General features: G+C 43.4%; 1 protein-coding gene across 1 annotated transcript in view; it reads left to right on the top strand.

The window, feature by feature from the left end:
• The window catches only part of ANOS1 (anosmin 1), a 207,081-nt gene that overhangs the window by 125,572 nt on the left and 64,597 nt on the right, over positions 1-16,912 (top strand). The window contains exon 5 of the mRNA XM_021080958.1: positions 12,570-12,792. Coding sequence (XP_020936617.1) covers positions 12,570-12,792 — 223 coding nt within the window. The remainder of the gene's footprint in view (positions 1-12,569; positions 12,793-16,912) is intronic.

Here is a 16,912-nt window from a genome sequence, read left to right as displayed (position 1 = left end):
AGAGCAGCACTCTGCTTTCTTGGTCCTGCTCACCCATCTCTGGAGGCTTGCTCACATGCAGATTCTAATTCAGCAGGTGTGGGCTGTGGGCACAAGAGCCTGCATTTCCCCCAGTGGCGCTTGTGCTCTGAGCCAAGGGCTAGCAAGTGTGTCCTTGTAATTGGGGTTCCCTATAAGTGCTCACTCCAAGTTGCCATATTGATTGGATGAAGTCTTGTGATTTCCTCTGTGGTATTCTACAGGGACAGAATATGCAGTAGCTGATAATGATTGAAAATAAACAGATTAAAATGGTTTTTAAAAGCCCCCCAAAAAAGGGAGTTCCCTCATGGCTCAGTGGTTAATGAACCCAAGTAGTATCCATGAGGACTCGGGTTTGATCCCTGGCCTCGCTCAGTGGGTGAGCTGTGGTGTAGGTCACAGACGTGGCTCGGATCCCGTGTTGCTATGGCATAGGCCAGTGGCTACAGCTCTGATTCAACCCTTAACCTGGGAACCTCCATATGCCTCAGGTGCAGCCCTAAAAAGGCAAAAAGATAAAAGTGAAAGAAAAAAAAAAAAACCTCTTTCTCTATTATCATCCAAAATGCAGAATTATAACTCTATCCCCAAATGAAAGGTATTTCACTGAGTATAGAATCCCAGGTTAACATTTTTTTTCCCTAACTAGTGGTTCAAGAATATTTTTCCATTTTCTTTTATCTTTCATATTTTCTGAAAAATCTCCAACATTCTTTTTTTTTTTAACTGTTCACGAAGTATCTTTCTATTGCTCTGTCTGCTTTTAAGTTTCTCTGTGTCTGATTTTAAACAGTATGGTTATGATGTATCTTGATGGGCTGTCCTTTATGTTTCTTCTGCTTGGGGTCATTCAGATTCTTCTAATTGTGGGTTTATAATTTTCATTGAAATTGTAATGTGTCAGCCACTGTTACTATTTTTTCTGTCCCGTCTTGTGTCTTCTGTCTTCTGGGAGCCTAATTATACTTAACAGACTTTATATGGTCTCCTGGGTTAGTGAGTCTCTGATCTTTTTTTCCCCCCAACTCTCTGCTTCATTTTAATAGTTGTTAGCGCTATTTCTTCAAGGAACCATCAACTGGTATTTTATCCTACAGTGTCTAACATTTTAAAAATCCCATCTGGCATTTTTTTTTTATTTCTTCATTTTTACTTCTAGAAGTTCCATACCAGCCTCTCCTGTAGCTTCCATTTCTCTCCTGCGTCCTTGTTATCATCTGTATTCTTGGACACTTAGAGTGTGTTTATAATATCTTTTTTTGGTTTGTTTTTGGCTGTGCCTGTGGCATGCGGAAGTTCCTGGGCTAGGAATTGAACCTGTGCCACAGCAGTGACCCAAGCCACTGTAGTGACAGTGCTGGATGCTTCACCCACTGAGCCACATGGGAACGCCTATAATATCTTTTTAAATGTCCTTTTCTGCTAATTGCATCACGGGTGTCATTTCTGGCCCTGTTTCTTTAGGTTCTCCATCTCCCCTTGGATTCTGTGTCAGTTTCCCGTTTCTTTGTATACCTGATGATTTTTGATTAGATGTCCCATTTTTGTGTTCTGAATTTTGCTATATTTTTTTTAAAAAGCATTAGACTGTTCTGGCATGTAGTTATTGGAGATCCCTTTGTTTTTTTAGATACTTGCTTCTAAACCTTCTTGGGGCAGATTCAGAGAAGCTGTTAGTCGAGGGCTAATTTGGCCCCATGACTAAGGTAATCTCTTTCTGAGTACTCTGTCTGATGCCCTTTGAGTTACTGTCCTCGTTAGAACTCTGGGAACTGTTTGCTCTAGTGCTTTCCGATTCTTCTTTCCCAACCGCCCCCCACCCCCTTACCCTGTGTCTTGTGTTCTCTCACCCCATGCACATTCAAGAAGCAGTATTCCATCATTAACCAGTCCACAAATAGCAAATGCTGGAGAGGGTGTGCAGAAAAGGGAACCCTCCTCCTCTGTTGGTGGGAATGTAAATTGATACAACTGCTATGGAAAACAGTATGGAGGCACCTCAGAAAACCAAATACAGAACTACCATATCATCCAGCAATCCCACTCTTGGGCATATATCCGGACAAAACTTTCCTTGAAAAAGACACATGCACCTCTATGTTCATTGCAGCACTTTTCACAATAGCCAAGACGTGGAAACATCCTAAATGTCCATCAACAGATGAATGGATTAAGAACATGTGGTATATATACACAGTGGAATACTAGTCAGCCATCAAAAAGAACAAAATAATGCCATTTGCAGCACTATGGATGGAACTAGAGACTCTCATACTAAGTGAAGTAATTCAGAAAGAAAAAGACAAATATCATATGATATCATTTATATCTGGAGTCTAATGTACCGCACAAATAAACCTTTCTGCAGAAAAGAAACTCATGGACTTGGAGAACAGACTTGTGTTTTCAAATGGGGAGGGGGAGAGTGTGGGATGGACTGGGAGTCTGGGGTTCATAGATGGGAGTGATTGCCTTTGGAGTGGATAAGGAATGAGATCCTGCTGTGTAGCACTGAGAACTGTATCTAGTCACTTCAGATGGAACATGATGGAGGATAATGTGAGAAAAAGAATGTGTGTATGTATATATATATATGTGTGTGTGTGTGACTAGGTCACTTTGCCCTACAGTATAAATGGACAGAACACTGTAAACCAACTATAATGGAAAAAATAAAAATAAAAGAAGTAATATTCAGCTACAATCTACAGAGGTCCCTCACAACTCTCTTTGCCTAGCTCCCTCCTTCCTGTCTTTCTGCGCATAAGACTCACCTTTTCCATCTCTGATCTCTTTCTCCTCAACTCAGAATAGGTGCAGAGTTACCCCTCCTTGAACCTTGCTCCGGGAGCAGCCATTCACTTTTGGCTGGCTCCAGGCTCACCTCATTTGTACCTTATCTTAGGGCATACAGCCCTGTTTGTTGGCCACTGTCTGCCATCGCATATATTCTGTCTGGTTTTATGGTCAGGTCGTGCATTCCTCAGCAGCCATTTGTGGAGGGCCATATGTGGAGGGCTTTTGCCAGATAAAAAAACCAAATTAGTTGAAGCACTCCAGACTGTGCTCTGATTACCCTGGTTTTGTACAGTCTATTCTTTATGGCTGAAAAAAAACACCAGCATTCGAACGGTCCTCTTCATTCCCGCCCTCTCTTAATTTAAGACAGCTGTCCCACCTTATGAGTGCCTGCTTTGGTGCTCAGTCCGCTTTGACCTCCTTCGTTGGGGTAGTGTCTCCTGTATTTATTAACTATATTGTCATGGTTATTGACATTTTATCTCTCTCCTGAAAGGCAAGCAAAGTGGGAGCAGAGGCTGTGACTCCGTTCTCCTTGTCCCTGTCATATGACACCCTGCTGGACCCTGTTGAGATGCTTTTTGAATATGTGCTACCACCAGTTCTCATTGGACTTGTACACCTGTCTGTTACACTGTTTTTGATGTCGTCGTGGTTTAGCTGTTTCAGTGTCTGTTTCCTGCGGTGAGTTCTGGATTTCTCCAGACAGTGACAGAGTCTTGTCTCCCTTTCCATTTGTGTCACTCGGGCTAATTAATTAAGACACGGCTCCAATCCTGAATTTTCTGACACTATTGTCATTTTCTAGTGAAACAATTCTTTGTGGTAAGCCTGTCCCGGGTACTGTAGGAGCTTTAGCAGCAAACCTACTCTTTACCCAGTAAATGCCTGGAACACTCCCCTTCTGGTTGTAACAACCAAGAAATGTCTCCAATTGGAGTTCTGGCTGTGTTGCAGTGGGTTAAGAATCCAGCTGCAGTGGTTTGGGTTGCTGCAGAGGTGCAGGTTTGATTCCCCAGCCCGATGCAGTGAGTTAAAATATCCAGGATTGCTGCGGGTGAGATGTAGATTGCAACTGCAACTCGGACTCAGTCCCTGGCACAGGAACTTCCATATGCCACGGGTGTGGCCACACACACACAAAAAGCTTCCAGACTTTGCCAAATATTCCCTGTGGGGCTAAGTCACTCCTGTTGAGAACCATCTCCCTACCCTGTGGTACTTGTAATTACCCTTTTGCACATTCATAATGAGAAAATACCATCTAGTCGTATGAGTTTTTATTCATATCGTGGGACCCGTATTGCCTAAAAGTGATGTGATACCCATAGGGCAGTGTATAAACAAGGGACTAGGAAATTTATAGGAAGATTTCTGTGATGCTGTGATTTATAATTTTAAAAAATATTTGTATTTGGCCTTCGGCTCCTTTCTTGGCCCTGGGGATTTCCTATGCTTGAGCAGGATCAAGGTGTCTTTGGTCACGTTAAGGAGGTGACTTTTGGAAAGCCCTTGCAGGTGGGGGCTGGTTGCCATGGAGCCAGCTCTGTAATTAGGGAGTGGGAACTTCCAGTCTCATCCTCTTTCTGACTTACAGGAATGAAAGAGGAGCTGGAGACTGAGGTCCGTCCTCAGGGGACAGTGACTTAATCAGTCAGACCCATGTAATGAAGCCTCCATAAAACGCCAGAAGGACTGGGTTTGGAGAGCTTCCGGGTTGGTGAACATGTGGAGACATGGGAAAAGGATCTTGTGCCCTCTCCTCATGCCCTGCCCTGTGCATTCCTCCACTAGGTCCTTTTGTAATAAACGAGCCACATGTGAAGTAAAATGTTTCTCTGAGCTTTGTGAGCACTCTAGCAAATTAATTGAACCTGGGAAGGGGGTGTCGGACCCTCCAATCTGTAGCGCTGTAGCCGTTTGGTCAGAAGCACAGATGACAACCTGAACTTGCAACTGGCCTGTGAAACGGAGGTGGGGGGCAGTCTTGTGGGACTGAGCCAGGAACCTGTGGCATCTGACATGGTCTCCAGGGAGATAGATCAGCCTTGAGTTGAGTGGTAGGACCCCCAGCTGGGGCCAAGAATTGCTTGGTGTTGGTGTGGAGAATGCCCTCCCCCAACATTGTAATTGGGGGTGCAGACCATTTTATAACTCCTAAGAAGGTGAAAGTGTGTGTCTTTTCTGAGGTCTGATCCTGTTGTAGCGTGGACAGGTGTGATGACTCTGCAGAGCTGGACCGTGTTTGCAAAAAGTTCTCTGAGATGGAAACATATTGGACACTTAAAAAAATATAAATCAAAGAGTAAATATCTGCATTTAACCACTTTACACTTTATTCCTCCCTAAAAGACATGATTTATTTGAGGATTTTAGGCAATCTGTAATTAACCTCTAGTGTTCCCCAATTGTTTTATCGGTAGAATTTCTAGAACAGCGTTTTAAAGTTCTAACACTTATTTTTGGAGCTAGCACTCATTTCAGCGTCATGATGTGGCACAGTCTGTGCTAAGTGTTTAACATCCTTTAATGCTTAGGGTAATAGTACACAATAAATATTATTATTATCCTCCTTTTATATTCATAGAAATTGAGATGTGCAAAACTATCTTGGCCTTCCAGTCACACAGTTCCTGCCTGACTGATGTGTTTGGCATGTTCTGAATGGAGTTCCCCGTATTTGCTTCTGTCCCTCCTATTTGTTTATCTTTCCTTCTAGAATATTCCCCTGTCTTGCACGTCACCCCTCCCCACTAAGTCATTACCACTCTTGGTGGCTTAAGAGCTTTCCCTTTGTCTGATCCTCTTCGACCTCACGTGTACCTCCCTGACTTCCTGTGTCTACCTCGATTTTTATGCAAACGACACCGTTCATGACTTCACCTGTTCATTAGTAAGCATGCACCCTGTAGGCATGATTGTCTCGCGACTGTCATGCTTTCTTCTGTTCATCATGAGATGCCTCTGCCAAGATGGCAGTTTGGCTCATGAGTCAGCGTATCCGTGCTTCAGTGAGCTAATAACTGATCGTCGAGCCTGGTAACAACAACATGCAGAAAGAAGGGGAGAGAAGTTAGTGATGGTTTCATTGGGGGTCCTTGCCATCCCTGATTCTCTGGAAACTTTTGATTTGGGGGAGTTACTTACGTGCCCGATGATCATCTTCCATCATGATTCTGGCGCGCTGCCCCCAGTGGAAGATCCAGCCAGATCCGCAGAGAGGGTCCCATTTCCCTCCAAAATAAATAGAAAAGCCGAGGAAGAGGAAGCAGAGATAAACATCAGTAAAGATGACTCTAATTTAGCATAGGAAAGGGACTTGCTTAAAATACATGCTTCTGATTTTCTCCTAGTTTTATAATATTCATGGGCAAGGTCTACCCTGTGCCTGAGAACCAAATTAAATATAATCACATCTAATAAATTAGTATGTATAACTGAGTTCCCAAGCAAATTATAATTGCATTTCCACGCATAAATTAGAAACATTTGAATTCAGAATGCTTTTTCTTCTTTCATGAATACTTAGTATTTAGATGCCTTTTTTGAAAGATTCAACTGGCAGATTTTAAAAAAATGATATAATGTCTCTTTTATAGACATCATATACGCCTTCTAGAACAGTAACACAATAAACCACACAGGAGAGTAAAACTTCACCTTTCCTCCAAAGTCTACCATCCGGAAATAGCCGTGATGACCTGTGCAGAAGAGTTACCACAGCAAACCTCTCCTTAGAAATTCCTGCTTAGAAGGTTGACCCTTGATGTGGGGAGGTTTCCACCAATCCCTAGCTGATAAGGGGGGCTTACCATTCCTACACTCTGAGTATAAATGATGTGGTTGAAGAGGGGCCCCCGTTTCCTTTTGGGAGTCTGGAGTTTTGGGACATGCCAGGTAGAAGGTCCGAAGTGACCACCTTGCCAGAAAAACTCTGAGCTTCAAGTCTCCACTGAACTCGGGGTTGACAGCGTTTCACACGTGCTGTTACAGCTCTTGGCTGGAAGAATCAAATGCATCCTGTGTAACTCCACCGGGAGCACTCACACCTGGTTTCCTCTAAACTTCTCCTCATAAGCCTTTTCCCATCTGGGTCCCAGCTCTGCAGTCTTTGGCTGGAGTGCTTCATAGCCTAAGACCAATGTCCTGAAATGAAGTTAGGGTTTCTTACACCGCTCCTTCACCTACCAGTGTTTAAGTATATTCTTCTCCTTTTAGTTTTATCACATCAGATTCTCTTTTGTAACTTTTAAGTATACTTTAAAATAATATTTATATTTTTAAGTAATAACTTTAAAAATTTTAAGTATATTCTCCTTTCGGTTTTATCACATCAAATTCTCTTTTTAGCTATAACTCCTACTTTATTCAATTTTAGTTTTATATTTATGTGGGTGATAAAATGATTAGTAATTCTTTTATGCTAATTTCTTTATTTTTGGCTTTCTAAATTGGATTATGTCTTCATTCCTTTTTAAACAGGAGTCCATAGATACCATTTTCTTTGAGATTATTCATGACAAACTTTGCCTGCTGTCATAGCTGAAGTCCAAATTGGATCGCCCAAACGTTTATACTCAAATAATGTATAAGAAAACATTTTATCTTGGGGAGGGGTGCTGTGCTAACTAATGTATTCTTGGTTTCTGTTAACCTGTGGAACAGCTGAGTTTCACCATTGCACAGTTTTGCAAGAAAGGCTCATAGATGTCATTTCTTTGAGTCTTTATGTCTTGGATAATATTTCTGTCACACAATAACAACTTAGTTTATCATATATATATATATAAAACATATGTACTTTATTATTGTTTTATAGCCATTGCTCTATTGGCATCGCACATTAAATTTTATAGACAGACAAAAAAAATTTTATAGAGAGACATTAACCTGAAGAAACCTCATTTTCTCCATCATAATCCACGTGCCTTTTCTACCTGGAGCCTGAGAAATCATATTTGTATTCTTGAAGATCAGTCAATAAGCTGTATTTCAGTATGGCCTGTTGTTGTCAATATGGTTGGACTATACCTGTCCTTTTAATTTATATATGTATGATTTATGTATATACATGTAAATGAGTGTGTGCGTGCATGTATGGTGTGTGTGTGTGTGTGTGCATTTTCCCCTCTGCTCTCTTCCTTGATATTTCTGGAGTTTTAGAAGCCTCCAGGTGATCCTCTTAGGGAAGCAAGTTGACATCCAGTGGCTTAGCCATCTTCTAATTTTACCCTGAGATGTGGGGCGGCCCTTAGAAAAACACTGGCCCACACGCTTCCTTGCTGTGATTGTGGATAAATTACAATCTCCGCAAACTTCCACTGGCTCATTTGTCAAGTGGAGATAACCCTGGTAGTGGGGGACTGGGGAGGAACAAGCGGGGCGAGCTAGGGAAGCAGCTGGTAGAGTGGAGTGCATGCCGGGTCCTCACACCTGTTAGGAATACACTGCCATGGCTGGTGTGTCAGCTAGTCATTGGTGAGGATGGCGGGGATGCTGGTGAGCATGATGGGGATGCTGGTACGGATGCTGGGGAGTTGGTGAGGATGGAAGGGACGCTGGTGAGGATGGAGGGGGATGCTGGTGAGCATGATGGGGATGCTGGTACCGATGCTGGGAGTTGGTGAGGATGGAAGGGATGCTGGTGAGGATGGTGGAGAACTCATTTCGGGGATTCCACGTTCAAGGTTGCACATGTGCGTATTGCCTGGAGCATGGAGAGAAGCTCCCAGGCCCAAGCTTTTGGCAAAGGCTGTGCATTTGAGATTTGGCACATGGTGCAATTTCCTTGAATTGAACCAATACCAAACGCAGTGTTCTCTCCGTATCTGAGGCCTCATATTTGTATGATTTCTAACATATTAAGATAACTTACTGAATTACATGTATATATGTCCATCACTCCATGATTGCTGCACAAATTATTTTATTGTACAGTACCTTGCATTTTACACCAAACAAAATGACAACTATTACTATCTTAAAAAAAAGCATTCAAGGGAGCTCCAGTGCAGTGGGTTAAGGATCTGGGTTGTCACTGCAGTGGCTTGCGTCACTGCTGGGGCACTGGTTTGATCCTTGGCCCAGAAACATCCATATGACATGGGCGTGGCCAGAAAGAAAAAAAAGAAAGAAAAGCCTCCAAGAATGGTTACCCTCTTTTGTTACTATTTCATTCTGTTTTTACCATTTGCCACAGGTAAGTTGAGCTTAGTGTATTGCCCAGGTCAGGTTCTGAAAACACATTTTAGTCATGAGCTGAGACATGAGATAGGGGAGAGGTTTATAAGAATTAATATTGTGTAGAAAATCAATTAAAATATGAAGGATTTTCTCCTTAACCCAGTGCGCCTAAGGGCAGTTCCCTTCACCAATTTTCTTTTACAAGCCCTTCTTTGGAGAGACAATGACATCCTGTAGGCACGATCTACTGTAGAAAAAATACATGCTCTTTGAAAGCTGTTGTGTTTTTGGTTTTGCATGTGGTCAGGGCAAACAAACAAAAATTAATCAGCATAAGGAGTGTCCTGGTGGCCGAGCAGTTACGAATCTGGCATTGTCACTGTTGTGACTTGGGTCCGATCACAGGCCCAGGGAAATTTCTCATACCATGGGTGTGGCCAAAAAAAAAAAAAAAAAAAAAGAAGAAGAAGAAAGAAACCCAACATTTAGCGTGTCTTCTCTTGCTGCCGTGCGTGTTTATATTTCCATGAAGTTGAAGGGCATAATCATATGGGTAATCACACCTTTCCCAAAACGTTCACATTCCTCCTGACGAGCCTACCAGCAATTAACTTGTGATAGCACAGGACATATGCCATGCTCGATAGTCAGACATTTTTTTTTCCTGTACCCAAATGACCTTTTGCTCACGGGATTTCTAGCTGGCCATCCGGGGACCAATTTACACGTTTTCTTTATATCTAGAGTATTAATATTCACACCTCATTTTTTTTTCTGACCTGTAAGCATTTTTTGTCCTTATGCCATTCAACTCATAAATTCTCATTAAGTGGCGATTAAAGGCAGAGAGCCCTTGTGTACAGATCTCACGTGTTCTCTCATCTGTGTTCAGATCATTAATATTTTTCAGCCTGATCCAAGACAACTATCCAAGATAGTTGATAGAGAACATTAAAATTTGCCTTCAGGAGATGTAAACAATTCAAGTTAAGTAGAACACCTCTGTAAGAGTACTGTACCAAATAGTTGTAAGATGACCTTTGTGGAAGCTCAAAAACTGGGACTGTTTCTTTGTTGCCAATTTCCGAGGGGCCCAGCTCCCTCCCTCCGATTTCAGTGCCTGGCCTGGAACGATGGAGACCTGTGGATGGGTGGAGGGTCACGCCATAGGAGAAACAGAACCAAACCGTCTCTCTCTCTCTCTCTTTGGCTCATATGACATTTTTGTTAGAATCCCATGAGAATTTGAAAACGTTAAACAGGAAGCATGCGGCAGTGAGACCGGAAGAGCCACGTCATTCATTCCCGTCCTGCTGGGTACCTGGTGTGAGCCCACACTGCAAGCCCTGCCTGTTTCTCTGTGTGCACGGTCGCATGCAATCTTCATCACGTCATCAGCACCACTGCAAGCGCTCAGACCCTGTGCAGGCAGGAACTTTTTCGTTTCCATGGTCCTCAATAAAATCAGCCACCAAATTCACATTTTTGAATCCAGAGCAAAAAGAAAAAGATATTGCCTTTTACAGAACAACTCTCACAGCAAGTGGAAGATCCAAATTCCTGTGCTGTGATCATTCTGCCTTTACGCTCGGTGGGCACAAATGTTGGATACCTGTCTTGGCCATTCTTTTGCTTATCTGTGTTTGATTCGGCCCTGTTAGTAAGCAAATGATAAGAGGAGACAACACCGTCTCTGCTTTCTTCTCCCTCCCAGTTCAAGGGCGTGGCGGATGGCACGGAGATGATTAAACGGACAGCACTGATGTTCTGCTTCTGGACTTACACCCCGTTTTCAGAGGCGAAGCAGTTTTGCACGGAGTTGATTTGATTATGCCATAGTGCAGACTAAGGCCCTGTGATTTCCAAGTTAGCAAGCAGTAAACACTTGACAGATTTTTAAAAATTATTTCTGCAGAGAAATCTCAGTCCATGTGGCAGGGGCCCATGATTTCGGTAACCAAGTATTTTCTTTCAGTGCATGTGATATATCAACTTTTTTGAAAGAGGAAAGCTGGCCAACACTCCATAATTGTTACAGATCCCTTTCCTTGATTTCTAACTTTGCTTTGGACCTGAATTTAGAACTTCCAAAGCTGAGGAAGGAAAACGCTTCTAGCGGCGAACAGAAAAATGCGCTGCGAAATTGAATGAGAGAGAAAAGCCTTGGCAACTGAGGATGCTTTCCCAATGTTTGTAAAGCTTTGTTTTAGTAAAGTATAGTTGATTTACAGTGTTGTGTCAATTTCTGCTGTATGGCATAGTAAAGTCTTTTTTTTTTTTTTTTTTGGCCTTTTCTAGGGCCGATCCTGCGGCATATGGAGGTTCCCAGACTAGGGTCTAATCAGGCTGTAGCCACCAGCCTACGCCAGAGCCACAGCAAAGCAGGATCCAAGCTGTGTCTGCGAACTACACCACAGCTCACGGCAACACCGGATCCTTAACCCACTGAGTGAGGCCAGGGATCAAACCCACAACCTCATGGTTCCTAGTCGGATTCGTTAACCACTGATCGAGGATGGGAACAACCCAGTTTTTTTGTTTGTTTGTTTGTTTTGTCTTTTTGCTATTTCTTGGGGCCGCTCCCGCGGCATATGGAGTCTCCCAAGCTAGGGGTCCAATCGGAGCTGTAGACCCCGGCCTACAACAGAGCCACAGCAACACGGGATCCGAGCCGTGTCTGCAACCTACACCACAGCTCACGGCAACGCCAGATTGTTAACCCACTGAGCAAGGGCAGGGACCAAACCCAAAACCTCATGGTTCCTAGTCGGATTCGTTAACCACTGTGCCACGTTGGGAAGTCCCTGGAACTACCCAGTTTTTGTTTGTTTGTTTGTTTTAATTAGCTACAGATTTGTGCCACTTCAGTATTAAAGCCATGGCCTTTCCTCTGTTTTACCTGGAAAGCTCTTAAATTGAAACCGATTTTAACCCAATCAATTTATGTTAGTTTTTCAAACTTCAGGTATAATTATTATCACCAACTTCATTGACCTCTACAGTTTGAGTTCACAGGTTAGAATTATTCTACAATTTGACTTCACGGCTTAGAATTATTCTACAGTTTGGGTTCACAGCTTAGAATTATTCCACAATTTGAGTTCACAGCTTAGAATTATTCTACAATTTGAGTTCTCAGCTTAGAATTATTCTACAATTTGAGTTCACAGCTTAGAATTATACGTTTTCTAGCTTGTGTTTCAAATTTTCCACCTTTGAGAACTAATTGAAGTGCATGAAATCTTTCCCTGATATTTAATTGTCAGAGTAATGATGGCTTGACGTACTTTTTTTTTTTTTTTACAATGCTAGAACCCAGAACATATTAATGTGGATGTGTCGCTTGTGTGTATCTGTGGCTTGTAATGTAAAGGTCTAAGTCATGGGTCATGTTCCTTGAGAAAACTGGCATAAAATAACCCTTCTTTAGGAAGAAAGGAAGCGAATACATCTGTTTCGTAAAGCATTCAAGGGAAATTTCAGCGCAGTAAGTGTTTGGACCTGCCTTTCCAATGTCTAGGAAATCAGACCCCACATATCTGGGCTTTTCTTCTCTTGCCTCCCAGCCTCTGTTCCCCAAGAAGAACTACGAATGCCTGACCAGCTGTGAGTTCCTCAAGTACATCCTGTCGGTGAAGCAGGGGGACTGTCCAGCTCCTGAGAAAGCCAGCGGGTTTGCGGCCGCCTGCGTGGAAAGCTGCGAGGTGGACAACGAGTGCTCTGGGGTTAAGAAATGCTGCTCCAATGGATGCGGACACACCTGCCAGGTGCCCAAGACTCTGTACAAAGGTAAGGAGGGAGTGGAGCAGCGTGAGTGGAGGGACCCTCCCCAACACGGGGGCCTGTGTGTGCCTGGGGAGGGCGTCAATCAAAGATGTGACCCTGCAAGACAAGACAGACCTACAAGAAAAATTTACGTCTGAAAATATTAACCGCGCCGTAGAGTCGGCTCCCATGAACCCATATTGGGGCCGAGCAAAGCATTCCTATGAATTATTTTTATTTATTTAGTCATTTTTTTTTTCAGGGCCACACTCGTGGCATATGGAGGTTCCCAGGCGAGGCGTCGCGTTGATATACCAGAGCCACAGCGACCAGGATCCCAGCCACTTCTGCGACCTAAACCACAGCTCATGGCAACGCTGGGTCCTTAATTTACTGAGCAAGGCCAGGGATCGAACCTGTCAGATTCGTTTCCGCCGCACCATGACGGGAACTCCTCTATTTATTTATTTTGTAATTGAAGTATGATGGATGTACAGTATTACGTTCGTTGCAGGGGTACAAGATCATGACTCTGTTTTGTAGATTATCCTGCATTTAAACTTATTACAAAGTAATGGTTCTATCCTGTGAATGCTTTCGGAAGTTAACAGGTAGGAAGGCCGCTCTCAATTCAGGAGCTTTTATGTGTTTTTCTCCAGTATGAGTAAATCAGTTAAGCTCCACTGGTGACTGTGGAGTAAATATATCATCATCCATGGCTTTTGGCTCCCTTAATCAATAGAAATTGATAAGAGGCCCGAAAGGAAAATTCAGGTAAAACTTTCCTGGGGGCTTTGCTGCCGCAGTGGGGAGTAAAGCAAGCAACAGGTTCCCTTGCTTGCTGGCTGGGCGGGTGGAGTGCCAAGCTGATTCCTCACATGGGGCGAGGGTAGAGGCGGATCCGGTGGTCAGGCCAGGGGGGTGGCTAAGGTGGTCTGCCCACCCCTTTGGTGCTGCGTGCAGGGGGGGTGCAGAGTACCTGCTCTTGCTCCCCATGCCCTGCTCTTGCTGTGCGCTCTTCACAAGTGGCAGTTGAGCCTTTAGATGTTTTGTATCTTCTTGTTCATAATTTGTCCCAACTGCACCTGTCCGCAGTTATTTTTAGTCTCTACATTCCTCAGTAGTTTCTATGTATTTTGTTGCTCCAGAAGTTGTTTGATCAGGTGCAAGCACTGCAGCAAAGGGTCCCAGGTCCCAGGTCCCAGGTCCTGGCCTGTGTCAAGTAGATTTAAATCCTTGGAAAATAGGCTGAGGATGGGGCACCCTTGAAAAAGGCATAATCCGTGCTTGAGTCTTGTGGTTTCTCTGTTGACATGATCCAGGGCAGAAGCATGTTTGCAGGGACTTATTTTGAGCTGATATTTTGATTTGTCTCTTGAGACCCTGGATGGAGGAATTGCCCTCTTCCAAAAGATGGAGGAGGGGGGGAGTGCAGCTTATCAAACATTTGAGCAGATGTAATAGTTGACATTCCCAGGCAGTTTCTAGAGCACCGAACCCCTTGGGCTAAGTGCTTCTTGCCTCTTGTTGTACATGTCACTAAGTTCTTTTACGCCAAATTCACGCTGTGGTATTATGTGCCGTTTGGGATATATCATCAAAACATCCCATGAGAGACCTCACATTATTTTGGGGTCTAATTTGAAGAGAAAAATAGAATCCGTCACTAGGCATTATTCAGTACAGATGGAAAGAGAACTCTCTGTCTCTCTCTCTCTGTCTCTCTCTCTCTCACACACACACACACACACACACACACACACACACACACACACACACACACACACACACACACCCTAAGTTTATATTGTTGCAGTGCTGGTTTTGAAGTATGTGCTCACTCTTTTCAGAAGTTCCTTCATTCTTTTTTTTTTTTTTTTTTTTTTGTCTTTTTGCTATTTCTTGGGCTGCTCCCACAGCATATGGAGGTTCCCAGGCTAGGAGTCTAATCGGAGCCGTAGCCACTGGCCTATGCCAGAGCCACAGCAACTTGGGATCCGAGCCGCATCTGCAACCTACAGCACAGCTCACGGCAACGCCGGATCATTAACCCACTGAGCAAGGGCAGGGACCGAACCCGCAGCCTCATGGTTCCTAGTCGGATTCGTTAACCACTGCGCCACGAGGGGAACTCCAGAAGTTCCTTCATTCTTAAGCTTCTAACACACATCACCCAGCGGTCACTTTCCTGCTTGGAAATACTCTCACCAGAAATCTGTGCCATCCATCCAGTTCTCCATTTTCCCCCTAAGATCCTTGCAAACTGCCACAAATCCTGTCTCAGATTCACAATAATTGTTGCTTTCTCTTCCTTAAGAGATGGATATTTTTTGAGTGGATTTAAAGTTTTATTGTTTCCACCGCTTTTGTCATCAACTACATAAAATCACTTCTACAAAATCTAACACCTTTTCATTTTTCAGATGTCTACTGTCAGGAAACCTTTTCTGTTATTACAGATCATTTGCTATTTAAGTGTGCGCGTTTACCATAAAAATGGATGCTTTTAGAATGATGGTTGAAAACCCATTTGTAAAACCTTTATTGTTTTAAAAGTAGGGCATTTCAAAGAGGCACTATGAATTAGAATATGCTTTTCATGTGAAAGCAGTGAAGAGTCAGTGTGAATTTCAAGTATGGCTGGTTCCCGGAGAATCAGGGAAATATTCTACAAAGGGCCAGCATACAGGATGAATGATTAAAGCATACCTGCAGTTTAAACCTAGGCTTAACTAAATACAGCAGATTCTTTTCAAAAGTGCTGAAGGCACCTTTCGACTCCAGTAATTCTTGCCTTGAATGTTTGTGGACAGGCAGTCCAGGGAGATGTAACCACGGATAGAATAAACAGCCTCTCTTTAGAGTGACTTTTCTATAATGAGCTAAGGATGACATCGTGTGATTTTGGAGAAAAAAATATATATATATATGTAGACATAAATCTTTTAACTTGCTCTCTGAAGGAAGGCCAGTCTCCATGCCCTGGGAGGACTTGACCCAATTTGACAGTAATCCAAAGAGGATTCTGGTGCCAATGGTTCCAGCCTCTGTGGGGAAGGATCCATTGAGACCCAGTGCTTGGCTTTGCAAGGAGAGAGACATGTGCAGCCAGACCGCATGCATGCAAACCCATCTGATGTTTTCCAAGTCCCAGCTATCACTGTCCTTCTCAACTGCGCTCTTTCTGTCCCAAAACAACCCGTGTGAAGTGAGCCTGCCTGTCTCCCTCTGCTTGTCCCAGATCTGTGTGGACACTTTGCTTAGGAAGAGGGAGCTCCGTCCTTGGTTGAGGTGGACGAGTCTTGCTCTCAGTTCACAAGAGCTGAAGCTGGGCTTGCAGGCTGTCTCAACCTGCTGGTTGGCAGCAGAACTTTCACACCTGTTCCCACCTGGGCAGCTCTCCTGTCATTTTTATTTTGACTCTATCCAGTGACCATAATGGGACCATAAACTTCAAGCTCTCTTTGGGCACCAGTGTATTCTTCTATTATAGGTCTATATCCAATAGCTTAAATCAGATAAAATCACTGGTTGATCAAATGTTTTTGACTAATAACATAGAGGTTTTTTTTCTTTCAACTTAATTTTCAACTCATTTGTAAAGCTGTAATGTTTGTTTGTTTGTTCATTTATTTATGTCTTTTCTAGGGCCACACCTGCAGCATATAGAGGTTCCCAAGCTAGAGGTCCAATCGGAGCTGTAGCCACCGGCCTACGACAGAGCCACAGCAATGCAGGATCCGAGCCACATTTGCCACAGCTCATGGCAACACCCGGATCCTTAACCCACTGAGTGAGGCCAGGGATCAAACCCGCAACCTCATGGTTCCTAGTCAGATTCATCAACCACTGAGCCATGATGGGGACTCCTAACACTGTAATGTTTAAATTAAATACAAACTGTACCTTATGAAGAACCAAATTCTATTGGACAAACCTATAAGTTCCTCTTGTGCTTCTATTTTATTGATTCTTTTGTTTTTTAACGCAAAGTTGATAGGTTTTTTTTTTTTTTTTAGGGCCACACCTATGGCATATGGGAGTTCCCAGGCTAGGGATCAAATTAGAGCTGCAGCTACCAGCCTACACCACAGCCACAGCAACGTGGGATCCGAGTTGCATCTGCGACCCACACCACAGCTCA

Source organism: Sus scrofa, chromosome Y, assembly GCF_000003025.6.
Source record: "Sus scrofa isolate TJ Tabasco breed Duroc chromosome Y, Sscrofa11.1, whole genome shotgun sequence".
Classification (NCBI taxonomy): domain Eukaryota; kingdom Metazoa; phylum Chordata; class Mammalia; order Artiodactyla; family Suidae; genus Sus; species Sus scrofa.
This window is presented reverse-complemented; position numbering and strand designations above follow the sequence as displayed.